The sequence below is a fragment of the Silurus meridionalis genome, chromosome 4, assembly GCF_014805685.1.
Source record: "Silurus meridionalis isolate SWU-2019-XX chromosome 4, ASM1480568v1, whole genome shotgun sequence".
NCBI lineage: Eukaryota > Metazoa > Chordata > Actinopteri > Siluriformes > Siluridae > Silurus > Silurus meridionalis.
In genome coordinates, this window is record NC_060887.1 from 26,466,082 (window position 1) to 26,484,979 (window position 18,898).

At 38.6% G+C, this 18,898-nt stretch overlaps 1 protein-coding gene across 1 annotated transcript in view; it reads left to right on the forward strand.

The window, feature by feature from the left end:
* plecb (plectin b) overlaps positions 1-18,898 on the forward strand; it is a 56,584-nt gene that overhangs the window by 36,433 nt on the left and 1,253 nt on the right. Inside the window, 16 exon segments of the mRNA XM_046846803.1 lie at positions 192-317; positions 395-547; positions 636-790; positions 1,208-1,334; positions 1,906-2,089; positions 2,962-3,000; positions 3,003-3,118; positions 3,204-3,379; positions 3,477-3,615; positions 4,448-4,804; positions 4,926-5,009; positions 5,098-5,202; positions 5,346-5,444; positions 8,329-11,472; positions 11,723-15,761; positions 15,764-18,829. Of these exon segments, the coding sequence (XP_046702759.1) occupies positions 192-317; positions 395-547; positions 636-790; positions 1,208-1,334; positions 1,906-2,089; positions 2,962-3,000; positions 3,003-3,118; positions 3,204-3,379; positions 3,477-3,615; positions 4,448-4,804; positions 4,926-5,009; positions 5,098-5,202; positions 5,346-5,444; positions 8,329-11,472; positions 11,723-15,761; positions 15,764-17,841 (11,121 nt within the window). The 3' untranslated portion in view covers positions 17,842-18,829.

Sequence of the window (18,898 nt, forward strand, 5' to 3'; positions counted from 1 at the left end):
GATTAGAAGCAGGAGGGCATGATTAGGAGGCTTCTGAGATGAACAAGTTCTTTTAAACATAAAACACACCTCCCACTATAACTACTATGCCCTTTATGCTTGTAAAATGTTAAAAAAAACTAATACTGAATCTTGCTTGTACTTCATATTTTTTTTAAACTCTTACCCCTTCTTTTGACCTGCTTTTGCAGTTCTTTGCTGATGTCAAAGAGGCAGAGGAGAAGATGAAGAGGATGCAAGACAACATGAAGAAGAAGTACACATGTGATCGCTCTAGCACTGCCACCCGTCTGGAGGACCTTCTCCAGGATGCTATGGTTGGTATCTACTGCATTAAAGAGTCATTCTGTGCACAGAATCAAGGGTCAGTTCTAACACTGGGTTGTTTTGCCAGGATGAGAAGGAGCAGCTGAATGAGTTTAAAACTCACATGGCCGGCCTCAACAAGAGAGCCAAGAGCATCATCCAGCTTAAGCCTCGCAATCCCACCATGCCCATTAAAGGCAAACTGCCAATCCAGGCAGTGTGTGACTTCAAACAAATGGAGGTTAGTAAAAGCACATGCACCATTATAAAAATCATATCTTGCTTTACCATTTGCTCAGATAAAATGTTTTTGTTCTTGTTTTGAATAGATCACGATGCACAAAGGTGAAGAGTGTGCACTTCTCAACAACTCACAGCCTTATAAGTGGAAGGTCTTAAACCAGTCAGGCAATGAGGCCACAGTACCTTCTGTGTGCTTTATTGTGCCCCCAGTGAACAAAGAGGCTGTAGAGAGTGTGTCTAAGTAAGTATTAGTTATTTACATTTGAAATCAGCCATCATTTATTTTTAGAATAGAGCAATTTATATTTATGTATGGTCATTATTTTCAACAGTAGTATTTCTGTATTTCCCAGATCAATATTATTTTTATGATAATTTATGTATTGGAAGTTTTTACAAAATAATTATTTAAACTATGCACACATTTTTATATCTAACAAAATCAGAAATGTAGTCTTTCGACAATATCTATTGTTAACTAGAAAATGTGCACTGTTATAGAAAAAAATCACTTTTTAATAAAGCCTAAGAAACATGTCACAGGTGCAATTTTTCCAGATATTTGAAATGTTATTATTACCACCTTAATGATAATTTCTTAAAAAATGTGTCCTAAAGCCCTCAACATTTATATATTTTTGTGCTCTCTACCATTTAGTCTGGATGCTGGTCTTCAGCAGATGACTATTCTGTGGCAGAGGCTGCATGGTGATATGAAGAGCCTGTTGTCCTGGCAGTACCTGATGAGGGACATCCAACTTATTCGCTCATGGAACATCACTATAGTCAGTCCTCACACACTGTTTATTATGTTCATTATACATTTAATTATCTTTATTATTATTATTATTATTATTATTATTATTATTAATATTGTTATTAAAAATCTATATAATCCAGAATGTATGTATCCATATATTTAGCACATTTATTTAATTCCAAATAAAGTAAATGAATTTTCTTTTTGACAATTTAAAGGGTTTGTTAAATTGCAGTAAAATTTCAGTAATCTGAAGTGATTGATAAGCAAAATAAGTTAATTAATTTTTAGAATAAAATGCACTTTTGGGTATTTTTCGTAAAGTATATTTACAGAGGCGATGATGCTCTTGCCAAGTGAAGTGCCTTTTTCATTTCACTGTTAAAAGGGCTTGGCATTATTTTGTCTTGTAACTTGCAAAGTATTATTCATTTTTAACCAAAAAAAAGGAAGGACCGATTTTATAAATAGTGAAACATTTTCGTAATCCAGGTTAGAGCGGCTCCAGAGGCTAGTCAGGATTTTGATCAAAAATTATGAAACTAACAATGAAAATTAAAAAAAGATTATTTTTGGTCAATCTGCTTGTATTGTAGCTGAAGACCATGAAGGTGGATGAGTATAGACAGATTTTGAGGAATCTAGAGCTTCACTACCAGGACTTTTTACGAGACACAAAGAGCTCTCAACTCTTCAGCCCAGATGAGCGCATGCAGACTGAGAAAGATTACAAGACAGCAACACAATACTATGAGGAACTGCTCCAAAATATGGAGAAAGGTGAGCCTATTTCCTCATACCTTTCTACCTGTGAAAGTGTTTTGTTAAACATCATTAGCTAAAACAATGAATGGAAGTGATAGTTGAACTCTCTCGTAATTATTAAATTCACCTTGCAGGACGGTTTATCAGAAAAAAGGGTGAGTTGCATCTAGAAATCTGTAGTGTGATGTTGGAGGCAGTGATAAAAAAACTTCACTGCTTCAAAATGAATCTATAAGCCTGCTAGTTTGAGTGTGCTAACTTAATCACATGATCTTAAGAGTGTGAGTGCATGGTGTGTTTCTTTTGTCTTTGTTGGCTGATACACTGTGATAGATGGAGAATTAGCACACATTAAATGTCTTAATGAATGCAATGAAGGCAAAATGTATTCATGTGGACAAAATCTTTAAATTCAGTATGTGTTTTGGTTGAGTGTTTATGAAACTTTGTGAATTGGACTGAGATGCACGCATGTATGCTGCACATAATGCTGCTTTTGGGAAGCTGCTGAAAGTAGACTGATGAGACCAGTGTATTTATTTTCTTATTGATCTATTTTGCTGCCACAAATAGCTGAAAAAATTATTTCCACCTTTATTTATTTTTTTATTGTTCCTCTTTATTTTTTCCATACTTGCAAGTTCTGTGTCTAAAAGAGTTATTCAGTTAGTTCTGCCTTTTACTTGTTCACCTGCAATGTTCTTATTCCTAATACACAAACTGTTAAGATGTTTCACAGCAAAATTGATTTTTAATGCTTTTAATATTTTACAATGAGGATTTTTGTTTGTTTGGTTTGATTTGTTTGTTCACTTCCATATTCCGATAATTGGCTGAAAAATACGGTAAATTCTTCCCTTCACTTTACTATTCTGTATTTCCTACAGGTGAACAGGATGAGTCAGTGTGTAAAACCTACATCACACAGGTCAAGATTTGCGTCTAAAGATTGAGGACTGCGAGTCTCGCACGGTGGCCCGTATTCGCCAGCCAGTGGTTAAAGACCCATTAAATGACTGCCTCCAAAAGGCCACAGACCAGAAAGTAAGACTTCTGGGCACTTGCTTTATGTATATACAGATTAGTTTTTAAATCAGATGACTAAAATACATATGTGTTGCTCTTTCAGAAAGTGCATGTGGAGCTGGAGAGCATTAAGAAGAACCTGGATAAGGTGGCCCAGAAAGCAGAAGTGGTGCTTGCTGCTCCAGAGCAGACCAGCACTCCGATCCTCCGCTCTGAGCTAGACATCACCCTGCAGAAGATGGACCACACACACTGCTTGTCTTCAGTTTACCTCGAGAAGTAATAATGACTTCTGCCTATTTCTTATATATTTTTAGTCCTTTTTTCAACAGCTGTTTCAAAAATGAGGTTATTTACTAGCACACTTGTCTTGTAGGCTGAAGACAATAGAGCTGGTGATTCGAAATACACAAGGAGCTGAGGGCATTCTCAAAAATTATGAAGATCAACTCCGCAAGGTTTACACCGTCCCAAAAGATACCGTAGAAGTGGAGACTTACCGTACTGAACTCAAGGTAACTGAAATGTACTAATAAAATATAATGGATTTCTGTAATGCTCTTACAAAAATGCTTTTATAGATTCGTTTTACATTTGCCTTTTGAAAAGGTTTTTGTGGGTGCGCACAAGCCAATCATCAAATATGATATATTAATAATATAACATAGAAAGTTTTGCTTTTAATGTAAAACATTTTTCATTAGCAGGGTAGACACTGTTAGTCTGAATTTTGTCTCCAGGTTAATTATTCAGCTTTTAATTTGTGGAAATTAAAGCAAACGATTGGAAAGTTGAATCGGGTGGCTGCTGTTTTTTTTTCCCCTTTATACAAAATCGAGAAATGTATTACATGTATTTTATTGAATATATTTCTTGGGTACTTGATACTTTAGTTAACTTACCAACAGTTACTGAAAATTGTTGTTAGGAGTTATTTACACTGCATTTGTTGTGCAATATGTTGCATTTGTTACACTTGTATGGATAGTGGATAATAGAACATTTTCTCAGGGTCGTCAAAACAGGTTATTGTTATTATGAATAGTGCTACACATAGCAACAGTCATGCAAGCCTATAGTGTCTTTTATTTTAGATAGTGAAAGTAAAGAACACCACAGCAAACAATCTGATATTGTTTTTTGGGTTTTTTTTGTTGTTGACAAAACAATTACAGTATGCCATCTTGTCTGTAATATTACACGTTAATGAGTATACGTTAAATACTGCATTTTTGGCCCAGTTACTTATAATTCTGGGTAATTCCTATTCCACTAGTTAGATAAATGTAGGTTTTGCCGAATTCTGTGAATGCTCATGTTTCTTACATTTATCTCTAATTTCTACAGAAAATGCGCAGCGAGGCAGAGGGCAAACAACCCGTCTTTAATGCTCTTGAGGGAGAGCTGACTAAGGCTACGGCAGTGAGTGAGCGCATGGCCCAGGTGCACAGAGAGAGGGACGTTGAGCTCGATCACTACAAGCAGCTCCTGTCCAACCTGCGGGAGCGCTGGCAAGCCATTTTTACCCAGATTGACCTCCGACAACGCGAGCTGGAGCAGCTGGGGAGGCAGCTGGGATATTATCGTGAAAGCTATGACTGGCTTATTCGCTGGATCACAGACGCCAGACAAAGGCAGGAGAAGATCCAGGCCATACCTATTACTGACAGCAAGACCCTGAAAGAACAGCTGGGTCAAGAAAAGGTGCCATTTTACATATTGTTTACAGAGATCGAATTTGATTTAAGCATAGCGGTCTATTCTGATGCATTTTTCACAATCTTTTTTTCTGAGAGAATGAACGCTGTGAAATTCTGCTTTACAGAAACTTCTGGAGGAGATTGAGAAAAACAAAGAGAAATGTGACGAATGCCATAAATATGCCAAGGCTTACATTGACACCATTAAGGTAAACGGGTTAGCGTTTATTCACGTGAGTTCTTTTCTGAATTATACCCTGTTTGTAGAGGATATTAACAGACATGTTTCCATCTCAGGACTACGAACTTCAGTTGGTTGCTTACAAAGCACAAGTGGAACCCCTGACTTCACCTTTGAAGAAAACTAAAATGGAGTCTGCCTCTGACAACATCATTCAGGAAGTGAGTGAATTTTCACGAATTGCTTTAGGATGACTTGTGTAAACATATATTCTACTCGATTTTGCTTGATTGTTCTGTTTAAAAACTAGTGTATATTGATACCTAAAATCTAATACTGAAATGCTCTTTTCTTTTCAAATTAGTATGTAACTCTCAGAACTCGCTATAGTGAGTTGCTGACTTTGACCAGCCAGTACATCAAGTTCATCACGGACACACAGAGCCGCCTTGAAGATGAGGAGGTGCGTGACTTGTTAAAGAGACTTAACTGCATCCAACAAAATCAAATCACTAACCCAAACTGTCTAGCACATTACTCACCAACAAAACTACATATATTAATGTATGGATGACTTGGCGAATGGTGTTACTCAGTGATGAGGAAAAAAATATCAGTAAAAAGAAATACGACAACAGACTACAAAATAGTTTATATTTGAAGAATCTCAGCATCAGTGTAAAATATATAAAAAATATTACCAATATTCTTTTATATGATTCATGTTAAATATTTACAGTTTCAGACATTCACTTCCAGATCTATTGTGAGCAATGTCACATCAAACTCCAAAGAAATGGCCTTTTAGAAAATCAAATATTAAATAATAATAAATATCGAATAAATTGCATCAATGCAAAATATTTTTCAGACTTATTCCATTTATAATAATATCCCCAAACTATAATTTAAAAATCATTTCAATATCTATAAATGCTTTTTGTTTATCCTTTTCTTCTTTTCCACTACTTTCTTTCCTTTCACTGAATAATGGGTTTCTTACCTTTCACTGAATAACGAGTTTCTTTCCCCATTTTCTAACCCTAACCTTTTAATTTCTTTGCTTCTCTTAACTGCTTGCCAGTGCTTTGTCATGATGATTGCTTATCTTGTTTGGGCACTAAAGAGGTAAAAATTTCACTTTGTTCATGGCTTTTGGATTTTTCACTTTTTCTTCTCTTATACATCATTTCATTTTTTGTGAAATGATCTGATTCTCACTGTTACATGTTGCTACTGTCATTAACTGTCGTAACACCGTGTAAACTGTGACAAGACCGCTATTCACAAATGTAATGAATAGAAAAATAATGTCTTATCACATATTGTTACCCAAAATGGACAGTGAGAATTAAATAAGTGTTCATTTTATTTTATATGCACCCTTTTGCTTTTGCTGGCTTTACTGCTTTAGTTATAAATTCCTGTCATTATAAAAATAGAGCTGAGTCAAACACAAAACTCTATATACTCTCCTCTGTTGTTTATACAGTATATAGCGTTTAATTTAATTTCAATTAATTTTATTGAATTTTCTTTTCAGCTGATATACTGATATCCCATGCGTGTCTTTTTTTCTTTTTTCCGTTCTATACTCTATACATTTAATCTCAATATTTATTAATATCAAACCTATTTATACCATGGCAAAGTTGAAGAATCAATTCTGATTTGTTTAGATTTGTTTAGTTTTTTTTTTTTTTTTTGTATAGCAGTGCTACAAGGCAAATGTTTCAAATATTGTTGTAGTTCAGGCATTTTTATAGTAACTGATTCACAGGAGCCATTTCTGGTGGATATTAACATCATTTTAAGCCTAACAGTAAATAAAATTGTTTAGTTTTAACAAAGATTGGGTTGAGGTAAAGATCTTAGTAAAGAGATGTTTATTTAAAATTTAGGGTAAAATGGAAATAAGTGTCACTAATATAAAAGCCCTTGTGTTCACTTTAATAAAGAGAAAAATAGATAAACTGTTGAGTGAAAGACATATACCGTATTTTTCGGACTATAAGCCGCTAGTTTTTTCCCACGTTTTGGGAAAAACGAAGCGGCTAATTTATGAATTTCTTCTGGGTTTTTCCCGGTTTCACAAACTTCAAGCCAAAAAACTGCACCCCATGACATTAGACCAATGAAATTTCCGAACGGAAACGAAAAAACGCACCTTACCTGTGTTCTGAGCTGCACGGCTTCAGGAGAAAAAACTTCCATCGGGTGATTTTTAAATGCACGACGATGCCAAAAGATAAACTCCTGAGAGAAATAGTTGTGAAAGTAAGGAGGAAGACAGTAAACAATGACTTACTTGGTCGGCTACTGTTTAAATACTAGCCGTTGTAACGTGTTGAGTCAGGGTGAAGGGAGAGCTCGCTTCTGGCATGCTATTCCCAAAATACCGCTATGCTCCTAAAGGAAGCGCAACATATTTCACCAGTTACACCGTGTGTAACGTGTCTTTCGTTAAAGCCTGTGTAAAGTACATTAGTGTAGACACTGCAGCTTATAGACAGGTGCGGCTTATTTATTTAAAAAAATAAAAATATTTGTCAAATTCACTGCGGCTTATATATAGTGCTTTATAGTCCGGAAATTACACTACACTACTTTTGAATTTATTACATGGATATTCCACAATATTAGATTATTAAAACAATAGTGAATTTAAAATCACAATGTTATTTTATATATATATATATATATATATATATATATATATATATATATATATATATATATATATATATATATATATATATATATATATATATATATATATATATATATATATATATATAATGGAAACATATCAATAATGCCATGGTATAAGAGATGGTTGCACATTGGGGAAAATGATCAATTCCTGTGTTGTAATGTATCTTCCAATATTGATTTTTTATTTATTTATTTTTTTAAATGACTGAAATCCCTGTCATGCAAAAAAGAGCTCATGACTGTATATTATTCCACGTTATGTTTTCTTGCCACATAGAAATGAATTATGCCACTATGCAAAAAAAGTTACAGTTTTAGCAAAAGCAGTTCAAAGCTTCACTGGCTATTTTTAACAGCTTTAATGTAGCCAGTTCACCAGTCGCATGACTTTGCACTTTCTTGTCAATTTGTTAGTTGCTATGAAACAAAATGTCTGCTGTCTCCATACATTAATTATAGCACATTGCCATGCCTTGATTGTTTGCGAGTTTTGTTTTGTGATAAACTACCTTAACATTTGTCATGTGTGTGTCTTTCTTTATGCTAAAAACCAATAATAACCTTAACCATAACATCCTGTCATGCTTGCTCATAATCATAATTTTCTTTACCATTTGCTTCCACTAATACAGAAAGCTGCTGAGAAACTTAAAGAGGAGGAGAGGAAAAAAATGGCTGAAATGCAAGCTGAGTTAGAGAAACAAAAGCAGCTAGCTGAAGCGCATAAAAAAGCCATTGCCAAATCAGAGAAAGAGGCACAGGAACTCAAACTCATGATGCAAGAAGAAGTTAGGAAGAGAGAGGTTGTTTCTGTGGATGCCGAGAACCAAAAGCATAATATTCAGCAAGAGTTGAATGAACTCAGAATAATGTCAGAACAGCAGATCAAATTAAAAGGTCAGCTGGTGGATGAGGCTCATCAAAGTCGAACCAAAATAGAGGAGGAGATCCGTATTATCAGGCTCCAACTGGAAACTACATTGAAGCAGAAATCCACTGCAGAGACAGAACTGAAACAGCTAAGAGACAATGCTGCTGAGGCAGAGAGACTCCGTAAAGCAGCTCAAGAGGAGGCAGAGAAGCTCCGCAGACAGGTCGCTGAAGAAACTCAGAAAAAGCGCAAGGCAGAAGAAGAGCTAAAGCTCAAGACTGAAGCAGAACGAGAGGCTGCTAAGCAGAAGCAAAAAGCTTTGGAGGATCTTGACAAGCTGAGGATGCAAGCAGAGGAGGCAGAGAGATGCATGAAACAGGCTGAGATAGAAAAATCAAGACAGATCACTCTGGCTCAGGAAGCAGCACAAAAAAGTGCATCCGTTGAGCAGGAGCGCAAGCGCATGTCTTACGTAGAGAAGACCTCAAAACTTGAAGAATCACTCAAAGAACAGCATGGAACAGTCATTCAGCTTCAAGAAGAAGCCGAACGACTCAAAAAGCAATCAGATGAAGCAGACAGGGCAAGAGAACAAGCTGAAAAAGAGCTAGAAAAATGGAGGCAAAAAGCCAACGAGGCCCTTCGCCTCAGGCTGCAGGCCGAGGAAGAAGCCCACAAAAAGTCTCTTGCCCAAGAAGAAGCAGAGAAGCAGAAAGAAGATGCTGAGCGTGAGGCAAAAAAGCGTTCCAAAGCTGAAGAATCTGCCCTCAAGCAGAAAGACATGGCAGAGCAGGAACTGGATAGGCAAAGGAAACTGGCTGAATGTACAGCTCAGCAGAAGCTCTCTGCTGAACAGGAGCTCATCCGTTTAAGGGCTGACTTTGACCATGCAGAGCAGCAGAGAATCCTGCTTGAAGATGAGCTTTACCGCTTAAAGAATGAGGTCAACGATGCTCTGCAACAGCGGAAAATGCTTGAAGATGAACTTTCCAAGGTAAAAAGTGAAATGGAGATACTTATCCAGCTAAAAAACAAAGCTGAGAAGGAAAGTGTGTCTAATATTGCAGAGAGAAAAGAGCTTCTCGAAGCTGAAGCTGCAAAAATGAGGGAACTTGCAGAAGAAGCAGCTAAACTCCGTGCAATTGCAGAAGAGGCAAAAAGGCAGAGGCAGGTAGCCGAAGAAGAAGCTGCGAGACAAAGAGCAGAAGCTGAAAGAATACTGAAAGAAAAACTTGCTGCAATCAATGAGGCTACTTGCCTTAAAACAGAAGCAGAGATAGCACTTAAAGAGAAAGAAGCAGAAAATGAACGTCTCCGAAGGCAAGCTGAAGATGAGGCATACCAAAGGAAGCTTCTTGAGGATCAAGCAAACCAGCACAAACAAGACATTGAGGAGAAGATTAATCAGCTCAAGAAATCTTCTGACAATGAACTAGGGAGACAGAAAGCAATTGTAGATGAAACCCTCAAACAGAGAAGAGTTGTTGAAGAGGAGATCCGTATCTTAAAACTTAATTTTGAGAAGGCATCATCTGGTAAACTTGATTTGGAGCTTGAATTAAATAAACTGAAGAATATCGCAGACGAAACCCAGCAGAGTAAGTTGCAAGCCGAAAAAGAAGCAGAGAAATACCGCAAGCTTGCTTTGGAGGAAGAAAACAGAAGGCGAGAAGCTGAAGAAAAAGTTAAAAAGATTGCGGCAGCAGAAGAAGAAGCAGCTCGACAGCGCCAGTCCGCCCAAGAGGAGGTGGAGCGTCTCAAAAAGAAGGCAGAAGAGGCCAAAAAGCAAAAGGAGGAGGCTGATAAAGAAGCTGAGAAACATATTGTCGCAGCCCATCAGGCAGTGCAAAGATGCAGTGCTGCTGAACAGCAAGTCCAGAGTGTTCTTGTGCAACAGAAGGAGGACAACCTTGTACAGACAAAACTAAAGGAAGAGTACGAGAAAGCTAAGAAGCTTGCCGAAGAAGCAAAGATGGCCAAAGAAAGGGCAGAGAAAGAGGCCGCCCTTCTTCATCAAAAAGCAGTTGAGGCAGAGCTTCAGAGGCAAGCTGCCGAGGCTGAAGCTGCCAGCCAAGCCAAAGCACAGGCGGATGCAGAGAGACTGAGAAAAGAGGCTGAGTTGGAAGCAGCCAAACGTGCTCAGGCAGAAGCTGCTGCACAGAAGCAGAAACAACATGCTGATGCAGAAATGACTAAGCACAAATTGCTGGCAGAGCAAACCCTTCAGCAGAAGTCTCAGGTTGAGCAAGAGCTTACTAAAGTGAAACTGCAGCTGGATGAAACCGACAAGCAGAAATCCCTCCTCGATGAGGAGCTTCATCGCCTTAAAGATGAAGTCACTGATGCTGTTAAACAAAAGGCCCAGGTAGAGGACGAACTATTCAAGGTTAAGATTCAAATGGAGGAGCTCATGAAACTCAAGCTCAGAATTGAAGAGGAGAATCAGCGCCTTATCAGAAAGGACACAGATAACACACAGAAGTTTCTGGCTGAAGAGGCTGAGAACATGAAAAAGTTAGCTGAAGATGCCGCTAGACTGAGCGTAGAGGCTCAGGAGGCTGCACGCATGAGACAAATAGCAGAGTCTGACCTTGTTCAGCAAAGGGCACTTGCTGAAAAAATGCTTAAAGAAAAGATGCAAGCGATTCAGGAAGCGGCCAAGTTGCGAGCTGAAGCTGAAATGCTTCAAAGACAAAAAGACATGGCGCAAGAACAGGCTCAGAAACTGCTTGAAGACAAACAGTTGATGCAACAACGACTTGAAGATGAGACCAAAAAACTGGAAGTAAAGCATTTAACCAGTGTCAAAGAGGCTGATGAGCTGCGCAAATCAATCACTGAACTTGAAAAAGAAAAGGCTAAATTGAAAAAAGAGGCTGAAGATTTGCAGAAAAAGTCTAAAGAGGTATTGTATTAAACATAGTATAAATACGCCACTTATGTCATTAACCCCCTCCCTGAAAACTAACATTGCTTTTAAAGAATATAATTTTTTTTATTTATCCATGTCATCTTCTCTGGGCAAATCTCTAGATATATTATTACCTTTTATATTAATTGCATTAAAAGTACTTAATCAGTTACAGTTATACAGTAAATTAGTTTTGTGTAGAGAAATGTCTTGTGAGCTAATCATTCTTTCTCTTCCTCTGTAGATGGCAAATGCTCAACAGGAACAAATTAAACAGGAGAAAACGATCCTACAGGAGACATTTGTCTTAGAAAAGCAGCAGTTGCTTAAAAAAGAAAAATTAATCGAAGATGAGAAAAAGAAACTAGAAAGCCAGTTCGAAGAAGAGGTGAAAAAATCCAGAGCACTCAAAGAGGAACAAGAGCGCCAAAGAAAACAACTGGAGGAGGAGAAGAATAGACTTCAGACGACTATGGAGGCTGCTCTTAAGAAACAAAAGGAATTTGAAGATGAAATGCGAAATAAACAAAAAGAGATGCAAGCATTTGAGAAGAAAAAGCTTGAGGAGGAAAAACAGCTTGCTGAGGAAAACAAAAAATTACGTGAAAAGCTTTTGGAGCTTGAAGTTATTCGAAAGCAACAAATAGAATTGGAATACCAGCCTAGAGACCTTAATGGACAGAGTGTTGAAGTGGATAGTAGAAATGGAGACTCTGCTTTATGCTTTGATGGCATTCGTGAGAAGGTTCCAGCGAGCCGCCTGTTAGAAGTAGGCCTCTTAAGCAAAAACGAATATGATAATCTGACCAAAGGCAAGATCACAGTGCATGAGCTTAGCCAGACAGAAAAACTTAAGACTATGCTTAAAGGCAGTAACGCTATTGGGGGCTTACTTGTACACCCAAACAGGAAAATGCCCATTTATGAAGGTATCAAAGAGAAGAAAATTGCTCCTGGAACTGGTTTAGTATTGCTTGAAGCACAAGCAGCCTCTGGATACATCATTGATCCTATTAATAACAAGAAGTTATCCGTCAACGAGGCAGTGAAGGAAGGCCTGATAGGCCCTGAACTTCATAACAAAATGCTGTCTGCTGAAAGAGCTGTCACTGGCTACAAAGATCCCTATACAGAAGCAAAGATTTCACTCTTTGAAGCCATGAAGAAAGGGCTCATTTTGGAGGACCATGCCATCAGAATGCTTGAGGCTCAGATTGCAACAGGCGGAATCATCGACCCAGTCAACAGCCACCGTGTACCCATTGAAACAGCCTATAAGCAAGGTCAGTTTGATGCAGAGATGAACAAAGTTCTCCAAGACCCCTCTGATGAGACCAAAGGATTCTTTGATCCAAACACCCAAGAAAATCTCACATACTTGCAGTTGATGAAGAGGTGTGTCACAGATCCTGAATCAGGAATTCTTTTCCTACCGATTTCAGAAACAGCTGTCCTTAATGCCAAAACTTTCACGGATGAAGAAACTAAGGATATTTTCAATAAGACAACTGTGTCTGTGCCATTTGGAAGATTTAAAGGAAAGACTATTACAATTTGGGAGATAATTAATTCTGAATACTTCACAGATGACCAGAGAAAGGATTTAATTCGGCAGTACAAAACGGGCAAGATAACAGTCGAAAAGATCATCAAGATTATAATTACTGTTGCTGAACAAAAGGAAAAAGCAAATGAGCATGAATTCGATGGCCTTAGAGCACCTGTTCCCGCTGCAGAGTTGCTAGAATCAAAGGTTATCGACAAAGACTTGTATAACAAGTTACACAAAGGAAATGTGACCGTTAAAGAAGTGTCTGAGATGGAGTCTGTACGCAAAGCTCTGAAGGGTAGCAACTGCATTGCAGGCGTTGTCATCGACTCAACTAAAGAGACCATGCCTTTCTATGAGGCTTTGAAAAAGGATGTGATGAGACCAGGGCCTGTTCTGTCTCTTTTAGAAGCTCAGGCTGCAACAGGATATATCATAGACCCTGTGAAAAATCAGAAACTTACAGTAGACGAAGCTGTCAAAGCAGGTGTTGTTGGCCCTGAGCTACATGAAAAACTGCTGTCTGCAGAAAGAGCCGTCACTGGCTACAAGGATCCTTACACCGGAAAAACAGTGTCTCTCTTTGAGGCGATGAAAAAAGAACTGATTACCAAAGAGCAGGGAATCAGATTCCTTGATGCACAACTGGCAACTGGAGGCATTATAGACCCAGTTAAAAGCCACCACATTCCACAGGACATTGCCTGCAAAAGGGGCTACTTTGATAACGAAATGTATAAAGTCTTGACTAACCCAACAGAAGACATCAAGGGTTTCTATGATCCGAACACACAGGAGAATGTCACATATCAGCAGCTTCAGAAGAGATGTATTACTGACAAAAAGACTGGGCTTCAGCTTCTGCCCTTGTCAGAACAAGCAATCAATGCTAAAGAGGAACAGAAGATCAGTGAAGCACAGACTAAGGAAGCAATGACACAGGCATCAGTAGAGATTCAGTGTGGACCATTTAAAGGCAGAAAAGTTACCATCTGGGAGATAATAAATTCCGAATATCTTACTGAGGAACAACGACTTGATTTACTCAGGCAGTACAGATCTGGAAAAGTGACAATTGAGAAGATAATAACGATTGTAGTCACAATTGTTCAAGACAGAGAAACCAAGACACAAGAACAGTCTGCGTTCAAAGGACTTAGGGCTCCTGTCCCAGCTAAATCCCTTTTGGATTCCAAAATTATTGATAAGTCAACCTATGATTTGCTCCAACAAGGTAAAAGGACTCCAAACGAAGTCAGCAAGAACAACTCTGTTAATAAGTATCTACAAGGAGCTGACTCCATTGCTGGTATATATCTGGAACCAACAAAAGAAAAGCTTGGCATTTATCAAGCAATGAAAAAGAACATTTTGAGACAGAACACAGGAATTTCCTTGCTTGAAGCACAAGCTGCTACAGGTTTCATGGTAGATCCTGTTAAGAATCAGTTTCTCACAGTTGATGAAGCTGTTAAAGCAGGCCTTGTAGGACCTGAACTTCATGAAAAACTTCTCACTGCTGAAAAAGCTGTTACTGGCTACAAAGACCCGTTTACAGGCAAAATTATCTCCTTGTTTCAAGCCATGCAAAAAGAGCTTATAACCAAAGACCATGCCATGCCTTTCTTGGGGGCTCAGATTTCCACTGGAGGAATTATTGATCCAGTAAACAGTCATCGGATTCCCAATGATGTTGCATGCCAGCGAGGATATTTCAGCAAGGAAATGGCCAGCCTCATGGCTGAAGACTCAGATAAAAACAAAACATTCTCTGACCCTGAAACTGATGAGAATGTGTCATATAAACAATTAAAAGACAAGTGTATGACTGATCCTGAGACTGGCTTAAACCTCTTACGACTGTCCAAACCACAGGCACCAACAGTAGTTGAAAAGACTTACCTTTATACTGAAGAACAAACCCAGAGTGATCTATCTACTACTCAGGTTGACCTTCCAATTGAAGGCCTTGCTCAGGGCTCAATGTCCCTCTGGGATGTTATGAACTCAAATTTGCTACCTGAAGAAGAAAGGACAAAACTCCTGGATGAATATCGTTCAGGCAAACTAACCAAGGAGCGAATGATCATTATAATCATTGAGATAATGGAGCAGAGAGAAATCATTAAAGGGGAGAACATCAAGTCTTATAACATGGGCAGGCGCAGAGTCACAATTGAAGAACTCTATAGTGCACGAATAATTGACATAGAGACATACAACCTGCTTAAGCAAGGAAAGAAGACCATTCGTGAGATCATGGAGTTGCATAGTGTTAAACAATACTTGTTCGGTACTGGCAGCATTGCTGGTGTTGCCCCCGATTCCAAATCTAAAACCAGTGTTTATCAGGCAATGAAGAGAGGTCTTATTAATCCAGAATATGGACTCGTCCTCTTAGAAGCCCAGGCAGCAACTGGCTTTATCATCGATCCTGCCAAGAATGAAATGCTCACAGTTGATGAAGCAGTGCGTAAAGGTGTGGTGGGGCCAGAAATTCATGACAAACTTCTGTCAGCAGAAAGAGCAGTTACTGGGTATAAAGATCCATACAGTGGCAAAATAATTTCCCTCTTCCAGGCAATGAAAAAGGACCTTGTTCCAGATGACTATGCTTTAAGGCTGCTTGAGGCTCAGACCGCAACTGGTGGAATAATAGATCCAGAATTCAACTTCCATCTGCCAGCAGATGTTGCTACACAACGTGGATATATCAACAAAGAAACATATGAAAACTCAATAATGAAGTTAAAGGATATGTTGATCCTGTTACAGAGGAAAAACTCTCATATGCACAACTGCTCAAGAGATGCCGGCTTGATAAAGATGGACTATATCTGCTGCCTTTAGCCGAAAAAAGACCGATGTTTAAGGGTCTCAGAAAAGAAATCACAATCGAAGAATTGATACGATCACAAATCATTGATGCAGAAACAGTCTCTGCACTTAATGAGGGTTTGTTAACAGTCGAAGAGGTAACCAGCAGGCTTAAGAAATACCTTGAGGGCACAAGCTGCATTTCTGGTGTGTTTGTGGAAGCAACTAAAGACCGTCTTTCTATATACCAAGCTATGAAGAAAAATATGATCAGGCCAGGGACTGCTTTTGAATTGCTGGAAGCCCAAGCAGCCACAGGATACATGATTGACCCAATTAAAAATCTGAAATTAACAGTCGGTGAAGCTGTGAAGATGGGAATTGTGGGCCCAGAGTTTAAAGACAAGCTCATGTCTGCTGAACGGGCTGTAACTGGCTACCGAGATCCTTATACAGGTAAAACTATCTCACTCTTCCAGGCTATGAAAAAAGGCCTGATTCTAAAAGATCACGGAATTCGGCTTCTTGAAGCTCAGATTGCCACTGGAGGAATCATTGACCCTGAGGAGAGCCATCGCTTGCCTGTAGAAGTGGCTTACAATCGTGGATTCTTTGACGAAGAGATGAACGAGATCCTGTCCGATCCATCTGATGATACCAAGGGCTTTTTTGACCCAAACACAGAAGAAAATCTTACCTATCTGCAGCTAATGGAGAGATGCATCGTCGACCCAGAGACAGATCTCCTGCTTTTACTCTTAAAGGAGAAGAAACGAGAGAGAAAGACATCATCCAAATCCTCAGTTCGCAAACGTAGAGTTGTTATTGTTGATCCTGAATCAGGCAAAGAAATGTCTGTGTATGAAGCCTATCGCAAAGGGCTCATTGATCACCAAACCTACCTTGAACTTGCAGAGCAGGAATGTGAATGGGAAGAAATCACAATGACATCATCTGATGGTGAAGAGAAGTCCATCATCATTGACAGAAGATCAGGTCGCCAATATGACATTGCTGATGCTCTGGCAAGAGGTCTTATTGATCAGTCTTCCCTTGACCAGTATCGCTCTGGCAACCTTGCCATTACAGAATTTGCTGACATGCTGTCTGGAAACATGGGTGGCTTTCGCTCCCGTTCATCGTCCATTGGATCCTCTTCCTCCTATCCAATGAGTCCCATACCATCCATCAAAGCACCAGCAGTTGTGTGGAATGATCCAACTGAGGAAACTGGACCTGTGGCTGGCATTCTTGATACAGACACTCTAGAGAAGGTTTCAGTCACTGAAGCTATGCACAGAAACATAGTAGACAGCATAACCGGACAAAGATTGCTGGAGGCACAAGCTTGCACTGGTGGCATAATAGACCCATCCACTGGGCAAAAGTACTCTGTTGTTGATGCAACCAATAAGGGTCTTCTAGATAAGATAATGGTTGACAGAATCAACCTGGCACAAAAAGCCTTTAATGGATTTGATGACCCTAGAACCAAAGTGAAAATGTCTGCTGCTCAAGCCCTCAAGAAAGGCTGGCTATATTATGAGGCTGGCCAACGTTTTCTGGAGGTGCAGTATCTAACTGGTGGTCTTATTGAACCAGAGACTGAAGGAAGAGTCTCTCTGGAAGATGCCATCAAGAAAGGAGCTATAGATATTCGCACAGCCCAAAAGCTTAGGGATGTGAGCGCTTATTCCAAATATCTCACATGCCCCAAAACTAAACTGAAGATCTCTTATAAGGATGCAATTGACAGGAGCATGGTTGAAGAAGGAACCGGGCTACGGTTGCTAGAAGCCTGTTCCCAGTCTAGTAAAGGCCTTTACAGTCCGTTCAATGTCAGTGGTGCTGGGTCTGCTGCTGGCTCAAGGTCTGGATCCAGAACAGGATCAAGATCAGGCTCAAGAAGAAGTAGTTTTGATGCCACTGGCTCCGGCTTCAGCATGAACTTATCCTCATCTTCCTACACGTCCAGCAGTTATACTCGCAGATTCTAATACTGACCCTGCTATGCACTTAGCCAAAAATCTCACCCTATTATCAGAAATATGACCTTGCAACTCTAAATAGAATAGTCTTTAAATAAGTCCCCCACCACACACTACAACTGCATAAAACAATGATATATTTATTCATTCTAATTAGCACGTTTTGTCATGGAAAATTGCATCCCAGAAACTACTATGTTTTTACTGGGGACTGATTGATAAATAGTTCCTATTATATGTATTGTGGTTTGGGTGCCTAAATACTATGCATTGGTCAACCATGACAATTATTCATGTTAAAAAATTTAATTTTAATTCTAATTTCACATCATTTGTAATACCTGAGTAATGCTGAACATTTTTACTCAAATACCACTGCTGATTTTATAGAAAGTTATTATGGCTAACTGCATCAACTGTCTAGATTTTGTTATAGAGTACTTTTATTTAATTCTACTACTAGCCTGCATTTGTACTTTAATTCAAAAATGTCTTTATATTTTACTTGGATTAGTTTTCAAGTTAACAAACAAGAAAATATGCCAAAATGGATAAGCAAATAGTTAGCAAGTACAAAAGTATCCATTTCTTTTTTTATGCATGTATATGGGCGGTTAACAGAACATGCCATCATGGATAATAGTAGTGTTGTGCAAAAAATATTGCTGAATGTATAGAGAAAACTATTACCTGACATTTTGATATTAACACTGGAGAAGGAAACACACTTCAAGAAACATAAACTCTGCCACTATATTGCATCTCACAACCCACAGTTATTCCCTGATATATGCCTTATTTATTAACATCTAAGTGCCCATAATAAAACTCTTATTAAGTGCACAATATCCCTCACCACCATGAAACACCTACACAGTTCAGTCATTTCATTCAAGGGGTCCTGGTGTATAGTACCAAGAAGATTTAGGATGTCTGACCCTACCTCTACTCATAGCATCCGGACAAACGTGAATTCGATGCTGAGCATTTTATACTTGTAAGTTACATTAGCAATATAATATACTATATTTTAATATTTATATTAATACCTCATCTCTGTTTTTTT